The 14,711-nt window shown below is 39.6% G+C and overlaps 1 protein-coding gene across 1 annotated transcript; it reads left to right on the top strand.

Moving 5' to 3' along the window:
- Nucleotides 1–643: 643 nt before the first annotated feature.
- On the top strand, nucleotides 644–12,726 carry CD79B (CD79b molecule). Its single transcript, XM_063425590.1, has 6 exons — nucleotides 644–799; nucleotides 2,767–2,802; nucleotides 4,224–4,544; nucleotides 7,939–8,057; nucleotides 10,523–10,564; nucleotides 12,237–12,726. Exons 1-6 carry the CDS (start codon nucleotides 742–744, stop codon nucleotides 12,333–12,335), a joined length of 675 nt encoding a protein of 224 aa, XP_063281660.1. The 5' UTR covers nucleotides 644–741; the 3' UTR covers nucleotides 12,336–12,726.
- The last annotated feature ends 1,985 nt before the right edge of the window (nucleotides 12,727–14,711 follow it).

Raw genomic sequence — 14,711 nt, forward strand, 5'->3', positions numbered from 1 at the left:
AAAGAATCTGATAAAACAGTCTCTATGAGTTGAGAATCCCAAACTTCTGCCGTAGGCCAAATCTACTTATTTACGCAAATTGTAATAGCGTTTAGCGCCACAATATAAATATATGGTTTCCGTCTAATTGCTCTTCTAGTTAAGATCATTAGTATAAATCCAGATCAGAGTTATTTACCAAAATGAGATTTATTAGGAATTCAAAGTAAATATCAAATGAAAGACCAAAGTAGCTGCACCGGAATCATAGAGTCGGAGAATGTTTCCAGTTTGACTATTTGGGTCTTACATTTAAAATTTAATTGGAATTTACTTAGAAAATTCCAGTTTCTTTAAATAACGCTGAATGTCTTTTATTCAGTGAACTCGGAATAATGGATAATCTAAGGACTGTAAATTTCTTTCCTATTTTAGTTTTATAACATTTTAAATTCAGTTATATCTCCGTACATTCCAGAATTCAGTCCTCGCGTCACATTTCACTGTTTAGTGAATAGATCCCCTTTATTATATTTAGGCGTATATTTTATATTCTAAGGGGTTGGTTTTGCACAGAACCCTCTAGGTAAATTTGCTTTCTGTTCGATGGTCTGTCAGTCAGGAGGAGGAAGTTACTGCCCGAATTATTTGCATGAGCAAAACTGATGTTTTCCGAAACAACACAGTTTGTCTCTCATGTACGCAGTCTTATCCCACGTCTCTGCACCTGACTGAGTGTATGGGAGGATTTTATATCCCAATATGAAAAATTCTGAGGCTGTGATATACTTGCTCTGCGGATTGTGCGTACTCTTAACGGGTAAGTGTCTTATTTAAAATCAGCCGCTATTTGAAACTGTAAACGCCGTTTCCAACACCATAATCTCATGTCTTCGGGGGTCAGACGTAAAGAGCCGTTCTGACGCAACGCAAGTGGAGCCATCACCGTGGAACCAATAGACTGCATCACTGTTAGCACCTAGCCATAGATGCAATTTTTCTAGACAACCCACAGCAGCGTTTTTTTCACTAGACAGTAAATTTATAGTGAATGAAAAACCATATTGAAAAATTTAGGCCAAAATAAAGGAGTCGGAAAATGTCACAAACTCGGCTACCTTAGTCTGAATTTTTTTAATTCTGGATCCAATTCACTGTTTAGTGGATAAACCTCTTAATGTTTGTTTGTGGTTCTAAAGTGGCACGTGTTGTGTAAACGGTTAAACTCGGATGACAAAATTTAAGCTAAATTTGATGATGTTAAAAAAATAAACTAAATCAGCTCTCGTTACAACTTGACTATTTTAGCCTGCCATTAGGATTTAACTTTAAAGTGCTTGGCAATCACCGAATGGACATTTAGCTCATTTAATGTTTATATCATTATATCAATAGCATAATCTTGTTTACATGCTACTAAGCAAAGCGGCATTGCTGAGGGGGAACTATGCAAAGATACTTTTTCCTGACCATCTGTTCAAATGAGGAAGAAAAACAAATGAACATTCTATAGAAGTCTGGGGGAGCAGTCAGGCAGAACATCTATATACTATTGAAAATAAAGCAATGTTTACAGCTCTAAGCTGTGGAGATATACACAGTACTTAGCTTCACCTACCTACACAGAGTCTTAGAGTTCAGTGGACAAGGCCTGGTTTTAACAATTGCTTTCAGACTGGTTGGTAATAAATTGCAAAATCTCAGACTTCTCGGGTTCTTTCACCTTTCCGAGCTCAACGAGATAAGTATCATTAAGTTGGGTAATAACATCAAGAATCTATCCAAACCCTAAGGAGGTACGTGGAAAAACAGGGGAAAGCTAAATGCACCTGTGTTGGTGAAATACGTTGATGTGAAGTCTCGATATGTCCCATACAACTTTCTGTTAGTTTTCATATTCATAGCGGAAGTACTGTTGCTGTGTGACTATAGCGGCTCTAAGCCCAAATAAATCGTCACACAAGAAACTGGTCCACAGAGTCACGGACTGTTGTGGAATTTAAACATTTGATGATCTACTACTGGCCTAAAAATGTTCTCCAGAGCAGTGACACCTGGTGAAGTTGCCCCCATCCCGACTTGTTTGGTTCTACCCACTTAACCCCAAGAGATGCCAGGGCCTTTGTCAAAACAGCTGCATCTCCAATCATCAACAACGAGTAGATTAGAAACTGTAGATTTAATCAAGACAGACCCATGTTTTTTCTAACACACGCTCATCAGTAGTCCTTACAGCACTAAAAAAATTTATTGACTGATTTTGCAACAAAAAATATTTTTAGACACTGCTTCACCTACCACTATATACCAATTCCCACTACTCCTGAGTGATGATCCCCATGTCTGTACCCATCCCTGGTTCTTTAAAATAAAAAATTTAAAAAAAAATTCTTTTGACTCCTTGAGTGCTCTGAATTAATTTCAGATATCAGTGCAGTTTTGTAGAATTTTTTGAATTAATTAAGTTTTTTTTTACAGGATTAAGTTTGAGAGAATGTAATATCTGGAAAACCTTCCTTCAAAAATCTTATAAGGACCAGGTAGAAAGTCTGAGAACAGCTTTACTCGAGGCATATACAGCAGACATTACTGGCAATGGCTGGGTACTATATAATCACAGTGTTATAATCCGAAGAAGAATGTATATTGAGCAGGAGTTGGAGAGGCAGCATTAAGAACATTGCCCATAATTCTATAGTAGGCTTAGGCCATTCTTGATCTATAGTCGCTTAATTAATCTACATGTTTTGATTGTTCCCAGTTGAGTGATAATTGTTTTGTTTACAGATTATGGCATCAATGCAGCAGAGGATAACAGCCAAGGTAAAAGCAATAATTATTATTACCTTTATTTATTTTAACGGGCAGGTCTGTCTCATGTCTATAAAGGAGCTTGTACGACAGGTACGCATATGTACCTCCGCATGCAGTTTCACTCATGGAAAAACATAAATGAGTCAATTTGACAATCCCAGAGACTGCTGTTACCTTGCCGAGTTATTTATTTATTTATTTTTTTATTTAATATGAAAATATTATTGACAAATATACCATAAATCACATTAGCTGATGCCAAACGCGTCTACTGAAAACAATGACAGGACGGGACTAGCTGAGAAGTTGCCATTTCGCTGTCTTTGCAGAAGCTGTACATTTGCAGCAAATTTGGCGAATATTAAACAATCTAGCAAGACACAATGGCAAATTTCAGCACGGGGCACCTCTTTAAAAACAAAATTGACAGATGTTAACTATTGCGTCATATGATTTTATTTTTTTCTATTAAGTCACTGCATCTCTAGCCTTCCCAGATACCTCTCAGCAGTTATGAAGGCAAGAGATTTAAATAGCTCTGGGGTTACTTTTAAGATGGGTTGTGTACTGAAATACTGGAATACCTTTAGAACATGACTGCTATGTCAGGTTATCAGTCATGAATGAGTTAAATACATTTTAATTGCAAGAGATTCCTTGCAATCTGAATTCTGCTTCTACAGGAGTTGGCCAGGAATAAATGTACTTTTACAGGTAAACCCCTTACCTCTAAGCAACGTGTATATACACAAACATTTTTTATTTGATTCTATCCATTGCAGTGAAATTTAACCAAAAAAAAGCCCACTAACGTTCCCTTTTGCGTAACAATTATTTTTTCACTTTGTAAAACTTTATGAGCCATGGTTCCCTTGTGACCCTCGGCAACTCTGCAGAGGTGCTGTAAATGATGTTCCCTCCAGCCCCCTCAACTCTACACCAGATTTGTAGGTCACAAAAAATGACTGCGTTCTAGCAGCCAATGAGCGGGGAGGAGTAAACCTACAATTATTTTAAGGTAAGGGACACTATATCTTACTGAAAATACACCCTAAAAACATGAATCCTTGATTTATTTCAGTAATTGTAGAATTGTATTTCATTTACTTTTTATGGGGTGTATGAGCTGCATACGAAACAGCTTAAAGCTACATTTACATATTAGCTGTGTATCCTGTGTTTCAAATAAATCAAATATTTTTTAAATAAAAATAACTTTCTAGTTAAGGGTTTTACAATTTTTTAAAAAAAAATAAACTTTATATATCAACATCTACGAACATAATGGCAATTAAGCGGACTATAGCTTTTATCCTTCATTCCTTGATGGGTCAATAGGACTATTTCTCAATCAATATCATTCTTCACTTGTCATGAAGGGTGAAAGGTATTTTATTAGTACACAAAGTAATGCCACTATTTATTTTTAGGAAATATGTTCCTGTGCCAGGATCCTCGCTTCATAGCAGCACGAAAAGGCCGTACGGTGTCGATAATTTGCTCCTTTGCAGCTGAGCATCTTAACACATCACATTGCAACACGACATGGTACCTTGGGATGCCGAACGGTTCTTTCATTAGCAACGTTATACCCGATAAGGACCCTAAAATATCCATAAACGGAAGTAAAAGTTGTTCCGTTCTATTACTTAAGGACATACAGAAGAAACACAGCGGGATTTACTTTTGCAAAATTAACACAAATTTAGGAGAGCGGAAATCTCATTGTGGAACTGAGGTTATGGTGCTGGGTGAGTATCATGGTGTGCTGGATCCGGGTATGGATCAGTCTACTATCCGTGCTTATTTTCTATAGCATCTGTAAGTAAATTCCACTTACTGGGGACTACATCTCCCACAATGCTGTGCCAGTCTTGTCAGCAGCCTATCCCTGTTCTAGAACATTGGTTCTTACGGGATTGTCACCTCAATACTAGTTATTACCAGTGACGAAGCTAGACATTTTTTTACCCAGGTCAGAGTGACTGTGATAGGGTGATTGGGGGGATGAATGTGGCAGGGTGAGCGGGTAGTGTTACAGGTGAAATGTCTGAGTGTGATAAGGTTTGGGGGATATGTGTGACAGGATGAGGGTGGGTAAGTGTGCAGATTTAGAGGGTGAGTGTGATAGTTTGAAGGGTGAGTGTGACAGAGTTAGGGGCTTAGTGTGACATGTGTTTGACAGGGTGAGGGGTGGGGAGTAACTTGGCAGGGGAGAGAGTGTGACAGGGTTAGGTGGCAAGTGTGAGAATTGGGGGTCGTGAGTGTGAAAGGGTTAGGGTTTGAGTGTGAGAGTTGGGGAGTGTGAGGCTGGACGAGGGATGGTGTGTGACTGGGGCAGGGTGGTGAGTGTAACAGTGTTAGGGGCGTGAGTGTGAGAGTTCGGGGGTGGGGGTGTGTGACAAGAGAGGGAGAGACAGCAGCCACACAGTAATGCCTTTTCATTTACATATATAGCATTGGCCCCCTCCTTCTTACCTCCTGTGAAGGAAGGGGGGCATAAACGCATCCCATGGTGGACCAGTGGGCTCGCTGGCGGCCTGATAATCCAGGTGAAGCTGCAATCCTCCCAGTCTGGTGCTTTGTGATGACATCAGAGCATAGGCTGGAAAATCCAGTGCTTGTGGTTTGCGAGGGAGTGCGCCTGCACTACGAACCACCAGGGAGCCCATCTTCAAAATACACAATGTCTTGGCTTGAGGAGGGATGCCCGACCTGAGATGAAAATTATGGGTATCTGGGTCTGGCTCTGGTGACCATCTTCATGTGGTGTTCCGGTCACTTGCACCCACAGACCCCCCCCTCCTTTTCCTCCCCAGTTTTACTGCAGATTGTTAATATAATAATCCTTTCATCACGTTTTGCAAGGAAATAGGTTCTTTGTTAAATGATGCAAATGTAAATAAAAAATAAGAAAAACTCATGCCTACCTTTAGTATGTGACGGGACACTTCAGCCATATACATGCACCTTGGGTCAGACAGTGTTTGAAAACCTCTATATAGTCTCTATGGTTTACTCCCTGCACAGTGCAGTGATATCATCAGACCCACAAACTGTGTAATTCAAATGCTGTCTGACACAAGGTGCATGTATATGGCTGAAAAATCCAGTCATATACTAAATGGTAGAGTGCTTTTTTTTTACATATACCTAATTTAACAAAAAAAATCAATTTCCTTTAAAAACTTGTTGAAAAGATTATTATTAGAGTTGAGCGAACCTGAACTGAAAAGTTCGGGTTCGTACCGAATATTACGTTTTTTGGACCCCGGACCCGAACACGGACATATCATTGTATGTTCGGGTTGGAGTTCGGTGTTCGGCGATTTAATGACGCGTTTTGAAAGGCCGCAGGGCAGGCAATCAACAAGCGTTTGACTCGTGTGCACTTAGAAGCCATCACAGCCATGCCTACTAATGGCATGGCTGTGATTGGCCAGTGCAGCATGTGACCCAGCTAGTAGGGGCATGTCTGTTAAAAAAACAATTCCCCCCTCCTGAGCCCCCACTCGCCCCCACTCATAACAATCTGAATGGTTACTTAATTCACCAATCAGAGTGCTCTGTGTCATTTTACACAGCGTGGGAAAATTCAAAAGAACTTTCCCACGCTGTGTAAAATGACACAGAGCACTCTGATTGGTGGATTAAGTAACCAATCAGAGTGTTATGAGTCAAATTACACAGTATGGGAAAATTCAAAAGAACTTTCCCACGCTGTGTAAAATTACACAGAGCACTCTGATTGGTGGATTTCAAGGCAGCCAATAAGAGTGCTGTAACAGGTAAATGTAGAGACTTACCTGTCAGTCTCTTCATTTACCTGTCAGAGCACTCTGATTGGATGGCTTAAACCCACCAATCAGAGTGCTTTGAGCCGCGCAGGGGTGGGGGCCGGGGGGAGGACATTAGGTCCCCCCCTATTGTTATTTAGGGCCCCCACCCGCCGCGCAGGGGTGGGGGGTGGGGGGAGGACAGTAGGTCCCCCCCAAATTCTTATTTATGGCCCCCACCCACCGCTCAGGGGTGGTGGGGGCCAGGGGGGAGGACAGTAGGTCCCCCCCCTTATTGTTATTTAGGGCCCCCACCCGCCGCTCAGGGGTGGGGGCCGGGGGGAGGACAGTAGGTCTCCCCCCTCCACATTCCTTTTTAGGGCCCCCACCCGTCGCACAGGGGTGGGGCCGTAGGTTTTTTTTTTTTTTTTTACATCGAGCAGCCACTGGCTGCTCACTGTTTACTAGACACGCCCCTACTCGCGGTATAGCGAGTAGGGGCTGAATTTACTAATACTAAGTAATTTAGGTCTTTCAGCTTTTTGGTTGATAGCTCCCTAATACCATGTGAATTAGGGAGTTATCTACTAAGCGACTGCTTATTTTATGTTATTTTTAAGTGATTTCCCTATCCACATTTGTTTGCAGGGCACTTGTCCTACTCTTACCCCCATTTTACTTCCTTTTGCAGCCCTCTAGCCCTTTCCAGGAGTTTTTTAGAGCCATTTTTGTGCCCAAAAGTTCGGGTCCCCATTGACTTCAATGGGGTTCGGGTTCGGGGTCAAGCTCGATCCCGAACCCGGACTTTTTTTCAAAGTTCGGCCGAACCTGCCGGACCCGAACATCCAGGTGTCCGCTCAACTCTAATTATTATATTAAAAGACAGTGTTGAAGTGTCAGTTCTCATTCAACTCCATGGTAAAATTCTAAAGTAACGCTTATATTGCCCGGTTCCACTTTTTTCGTTTGCAATTCATCTTTTATGCTAACACCCCTGAAGTACCATTAATACCTTTAGAACATTAATAGAATTAATACTATCGGTGAAAACGCAAATGCCTGCTGAATGCTAAGACAAACACCACATGCCACATATCATCCCAAATATGCCATCCCAATAAAAAAATACAAATAATTTCCTATTCTTTATTAAATCCCATTTGTAACATTTTATTTCTAATATGTCAATTAATTCTCTTTGCTATATATGCCGGCTCAATTTACCTAATATATAATCCCATGAGGCCATTCCGCCCTTTAGTGCAATATGTTTATTGGTCATGAGTATTACAGTTACAGTTTCTCTGTCTAACCTGTCAGTCTCCTGTTGCATGTTACTTGCCCGATTAATGACAATGTATTATAACAGGTTACGGATCTCTTGAAAATGCTAAATCTCGGAACATGATGAAAGACGCGATTATCATAATTCAAACAATCCTGATTGCATTATTCATAGTGATCCCAGCAATGCTAATTATTGAGATGGTAAGTGTGCGTTTATGTAGTGTTCTGTCTTCTTACACAGTCTGATAAGATGGAATATTGAATTGTTAATGGTCAGACTTTGATTGACTTGAGAATACGTGTTCTAAAGAAAAATGGAAAATGTGCCTACCCATATTGGGTACCATACCTTATATTTTTCTAGGGAGAAAAGTAACAGTTGGGAAAAAATTACTCAAACAAAACCCCCCCAAAAAATGTGTGAATGGTGCTACCTCTGCAAAACTGGAATACGAAAAATAAAATGTGATGTAACTTTTCTGATAAATCATTCAGGTCGGCTCACTGCTGGCTGTAGTATTCAATAAAAGTAAAGCAGGAGCATGAAAGCCCCACTCTGGAGGGATCCAAATGAATTCAGGGAGCCATCCATCAGGGATACAGTTTATTTGATGTGCAATGTATAAACACGTGTAGAGACCAATGTAGCAAGAAATTAAACATTTAAAATAAGGGAAAAAGCTATAGAAAAAATGTCCTTGTGCCTCACGTATATATTTGGGAGGAGGACTTAAAAAAAAGGAAAAAAGTCAATTGTATACGTTTTACGTCTGTTGATAGATGCTTCCTTAGCAGTTTATTACTAAATAAGAAGCTATTGCCATTAAATCCAAAATAATTGTTTTCATCATTCACTACTTTGGCTTCAAAGAATTTGTCTTCAAAAATATGCACGCAAAAACTGGGGGTTCTAGCTTTGGCCACCCCTGTGTTGTAGACAATTGCTACATTGTAATGAAGAATTCAATAAACAGTACAAGTATTATACCCATATATACAGCCTGCTGTGAAGGAACACTCCAATTAAATTAATTTCTATATATGTACATACCGAAATGCTGTAAGGGACAGGAGTGTCCTCTTAAACATTGGTCTATAGGTATAACATTAACACATCCCCCATACCAAGACCATTTCTAAGACAATAAAACATAACTTGAATCCATCATATTTGCCTTTAGCATAAAAAGGAGATTTTTGTCTAAGTAAGAAATTGACATGTGAATTGTACATTTTAAGGCCAAGTGTATGTATGTGTGTATGTGTGTCTCGGGAAGTCAGAGGTCGCGAGTCACGTGACCAGCAACCTTTGACTTCACCAACATGCGGAGAGACCAAGAGGCACAGGCACTGCGCTGCCTCCCACTAGACACCAGGGAGGTCCTGACAATACCATCTGGGTCCTTGGGTAATTGCAGGGGATACCATCTGGGCAGTGACGTGTGTAACGGAGCTCCAGTACTCCGACCGAGTACCTCCGCCAAGTCTGCTTCCTTGTAGCTATCAGGGACCCTGAAACACTTCAGACCCAGACGCCGAGGCTTGACTGGGATCACTTTGGTCCAGGGTGGAAAAGGCCCTAACACCAGACGACACATGGTGAAGGTTAAACAGCAACTCTTTAATGACTACAGCACACATAGTTTAAGCCCCCAACAGCCTCATTTAGATACAATAGGTTACATAGATTACTATAGTACAAGGAAGGGTGGGGTCAGACAATAGCAAGGGCTGATGGGAGATTGAGGAGGGACAGAGCAGCTAGATTAAACTGGTCTGGCAGTGTCCCTGGGACAACGCCCTGCTGGGGAAACAATAGGACATGAAAAAGTGGGAAGGGGGAGATGCACAGACCAGCAATATATTCAACATACCCTGCACAAATAATAGGCACAATGTGACAAAACACAAAAGGAATTTGGGAGCCCATCCATAGTGTCTGTCTTCCATCCCCAGTGATGGTGACTACCGTCACAACGTGTCTATCGCGAGGCAAACAAGGCATCTTGGGCGGCACTTTGCAGGCGGCGGCAAAAAAAGCCGCCCCCAAACGCCCAGGTAGATCCCTTGCTTACCTCGTGTCCTGGGGTGCTCAATAGCTGGCGGCGGGTTTTCACCCCTTCAGCAACCGGGGATTGGGGGCGGGAGGGAGAGGGGACCAGCAGTGCCAGGAAAACGGATTGTTTTCCTGGCACTGGAGTTTCCCTTTTAATGCATTAATAGCATTCTAGTGCTGTAAAATCCTTCAGAACTCCTTTTACTAAATGCTTGCCTGTTTAGGGAGATCTCCCTTATTGATTATCGATATCAAAGTGTCAAGTCTAACCACTTTTCATATTTAAATGCCCGGGTGCATAGCACTTTAATTCTTTCTATTCAATTATCTTGTCTGTCTATCAACACATCTATTTTATTTGTGTACTTGTGTCTATCGCTGATGTTAACGGGTGAGTAGATAAAATTGCACTATGGGCCACTAAATTGTTTTTGCCCCGCCACAAGTTGCCAACCCTCCCCTGACAGGAAAAGTAATCAAAATCAATTATTTTCAATTTGGTTATTTTAACCGAAAAGTTTAAATTCACCTTCTTTGCATAATAGACACATAGAAAGTAAATATAATGAAGGACTGTTTCATAAATGAATAGTTTTTATTTATATTTCAGAAAAAGAAGCGATCTGTGAAAATGGAAGACCACACATACGAGGTACATATGGGTTTTTTTTGTGTCCGTTTTTTTTGCACCATTGTTATGTAAAGATAAAAGATAACTTTGATTGAACTGTTGTGAATTAAAAGTGCACTTTAAATTTAAGGCCTGGATAGTCAAACTGGAAAAATTCACCAGTCTTCTGCGTTTTCAGTTTGGGCTTTTTTTAGCGTACGATTTGAAGCCCCAGATCATACTTAACCCCTTGCAAAAAACTGGGTTAGGCAAATCCCTTACCAGCATGACAGTCCTGATACGTCGTCAGACCTCAAGGGATTAACGTTATCCTTCTGTGATAGTGGTTCGTGTACATGCAGTGATGGTAAGACACGAAGGCTGTCACTTGGTACCCTGAGATATATCCTGTTCTAGCTCTACGCCATGCAGACCCCCAGACTGCCGCATGTGCATTATCCTAGTATCGCTGACTCCTACAGGAAGTGAAAGTGGATCTGGGTTTCAAATTTTACTCTCTCCAGGAAGAGAGGCAGCACGATTAAGTAAATAGAAAAAAAAAAAAAAAAAAGAAGTGTTCTATTTTAGACGTGGCCATGTAATATCACCCAGGTTATATAAACTTCTCTGCTTTTTTTAACCCTTTCATGACAGACGACATGCCAGAACTGCGGATGTATAATGGGATTTGTCGAGCACCTTTAAATGACGGGTTTAAAAATATAGGTTACATTGTTACGCCTCGTTTACAGGTTTGAATGCCTCTGTGTGGCTCACTTACAAGCATTTAAGTGGTTAATGGAGAGTATAGAGAAATAATTAGAATTAACTAGTGGCGAATGTAATAGGCACTAACCCTTCTCCAGTATGGATTTGGGAGACGCAATAAGTGACACTCTAGCTGTAGAGGAGTACAAGTTTATATTCTTTATATTCTACGGTAAAGAAAAAACACGCTATCTCCAGCTCTTATTATAACGGATAACCAGTTAAATACCGCCCTTTTAAAAGGGGCACAGCAACATTAATGGAGATATTTCCAAGGTTGGCCTTAAAAGGTCTATCCGCAGAAATACGGGCCGCATGGATTATTTGGACATTTATCTTTGTTACTATCTGTAGCTGTGCACATTTGTTCACTGATGACTGGCTGAGAACCCTGGACAAGAGTGAATGGGTTTCTAAAATGAATCCTAAGAGGTTGGTTCTAGGGAGAGATCCATTTTTCCTCAAACTGGTCCAAAGACGTTTGTCAAACAAAAAAAAAAAGACAGGGATTCAGAGATCCATAACCACTGGTTTAAGCACTCTTTTTTCATTATTGCTAATCTGCAAGTAGTATAAATTGTCTATAGAGAGACTTAGAGATGTTGAAGATATACATTCTAATACAAAAAACACCACTATATAATATATAATGTTTGCTATAATCTTTTCTTGTTATTTTCCTTAATGAATAGACATAAACCATAGAAATAGAATTTTTCCAGTAAAACTCTACTGCCCTCTGTAGGCGTTTATTAAGAATGCGATAGCTTTAACTTCATAACAGACATTGTTTAAGTTAAAAGATTTTGGGTGAGGATACAATTGGTTCATTTAATTACTCAAACATAAAGTTGGCGATCTCTGTGTTTAAATTTTGTTTGATAAAACCAAATATTATAACTATATTGATCAATTAAAGTAATATACCCTGTTCTTTCTTGTACAGGGGTTGGAGATATATCAATCAGCAACATATGAGGACATTCAAAATGTGCGTGTTTTATCATCAAAAAGCATGATCGGAGAGCATCCGTGCATGGAATAAGACAATGGGAGTGCGGTCGCTAGCCCCCCCACATTTTAAAATACAGAGTCATGGGAGCTGTGGGTTCACTCTCATCAATATCCTTATATAATAACACGTTACAAGGTTGCCACCCAGTTCATACCATGAACTCTAAATCACATTACTTACAAATGACATGGAAATATAGGAAAGGAACCTAGCTTTTTATTAAATAATAGCTGAAACTCCATATTTACGAACCATGTTGTCCAGTCCTGGATAAATTCACATTTGGATTTTATTATGTCTCTAAAGGGTAATAAGTAAAGCTTGTGTTCAACTGATTATCATGTTAATACATGGGGGCTTATGTACAAAGAGCAATTATTGGGCATAATTCTAAAGTGGAACTATCGCCATGGAAGAAAATGGAATGTTGACGTTGAGTTTAGAACTCTACCCCAGCATTTCTCTTTTACATAACCCCGTATGGCTTGAGGGATCAGGGTAATTGTTACACCCAACTGGTAACCAAAGTTTAAGTAGGGTTAATGTAAAGAAATCTTTGGTCAAAGAAAGACTACATGTGTCACACACCGTACAGTGTGTGGTTATATTTGGAGATTTGGTCCAAAGACTGGGCAGTATTCTTCATAGATTTACAAAATGAGCACTAAACATTTTGGTGATATTCCCCCTAAAAACATCAAGTGCGAGTAGATTTGCAGTATTTCTGTATATGAAACAAACAAAAAAAAAAGCGATATCGGAAATGATCACTAGACTTGAAACGCATGAAAAAGATGTCCACCTTTTGCACAGTACGGCTGGTGGATTTTATTTCAGGTGATAGCTGTACAGACACTGCTTCATGTAAAGAGCAAAGGATTAAAGTATCAATTTGAGAAGGAAAAGCAATGCGGCTAATAATGTATGAGTCTTTTTTTAAATCTCACAGTCTTTGTAAATTCTGTTTGACCCAAAACAACAGAAAAAATTAGCTTCCCTATTGTTTATAAAACCATACTATCGTAGAAGGATGAAGATCGCACAGGTCCCTAAGTAGGTATCCAGTAGCCCCTAAACTTCGTTCTTCACCTAGGGACGGTAAATGGGGCCAAACAAATTCCTGGTTCGGGGGCCCCTGTCTAATCCATGGGAGCTAGGCAGCTGCCTAGTGTCGCGTTTATGGTTAATCCTATCCTGCATACTATGATCATGTCAACAGAAGTTATAACTACTGGTTTCCTCTGCATATAGTTAATGAAACATATAGCATTATATGTCATGAGACAGTCCCTTCTGTGAGTGTCTCCCGGGGTGGTAGATATGCGTACCTTGGAGCTTTCTAAGTGAACAGATTTAGTTTTTTCTTAAAACGATTCATTTGCGAAAATAAAAGTATAAAGTGACTCTGTCCTACTAGGACTGTTTGAGCCTGCGAACAAGGAACTGGTGTTTGAACCCAGTGATTTAATGTTACACCCCAAGAATTTCCTTGGAATAAGTCCTTTGGAGCTTACAATCTAGTACATATCTGGTACAGTGTAGTTGAACAAGAGACTTTGACAACTGCAGACATATCTGAGAATTAATTAAGTTCAGTGTTATAAAATGGGGCTTATTCACTAAAAAAGTTCGACAAGCCAATAATCAACTTAAAATTTTACCAAATTTACCAAATTATTTCCTATTCAGTTATTTTGTGCTAAACAACTCACTGTTCAGCAAATAAGACCATAGGAGTATGGGAACATTTATATCGTTATTGATTTTTTTTTATATTTACTACTGGCTTTTAATTAGTGATTGGGGGAAAAAGATAAGAATTTGCAGCTTTCAGTCTTCACTTTCTAATCTTTTGGATAAAATGTCCAAAAAGATATTGTAAAACTAAACTAATCAGCAATGTATCTTTATTTCATATGTATAAAAGCTTTGTGATTGAGTAAGCTATATATATCTTTTTTTTTTTTTTTATTCTTTATTTAAGTCGTGCATGAGTATAACAAACATGTGTGCGTAACCACAACGGTTGTCGTACACAGAGCATAAAATATTGTCAACATGTGGTAATAAAGGCTGGGCACATTTTTTTTTTTTTGAGAGAAAGAAGATTAGTAACAGTATTCTGGTCTAGGCTTAGGCTAGCTTTGTCTTATTCATTGGTAAGATAAGTGTCCCACTAGCGTGCTCATAGGGATCTTTTGCGGCTATAATCCGTGCAATATTGCGCAAGGGTACAGACGTTTATGCATGCAAATTACAGAAATGCGTTTACTTTTCCCTAGCTATATATATCTTATGTATGCATAAATATATATTTTTTATTATTCTTATTTTGCATCTAAATCCTACATGACTGTTGTTGTGTTTTTTTTGTTTTTTTTGTTTGCTTGTTTGTTGGTTTGTTAT

This window comes from Pelobates fuscus, chromosome 6 (assembly GCF_036172605.1).
Source record: "Pelobates fuscus isolate aPelFus1 chromosome 6, aPelFus1.pri, whole genome shotgun sequence".
Classification (NCBI taxonomy): Eukaryota; Metazoa; Chordata; class Amphibia; order Anura; family Pelobatidae; genus Pelobates; species Pelobates fuscus.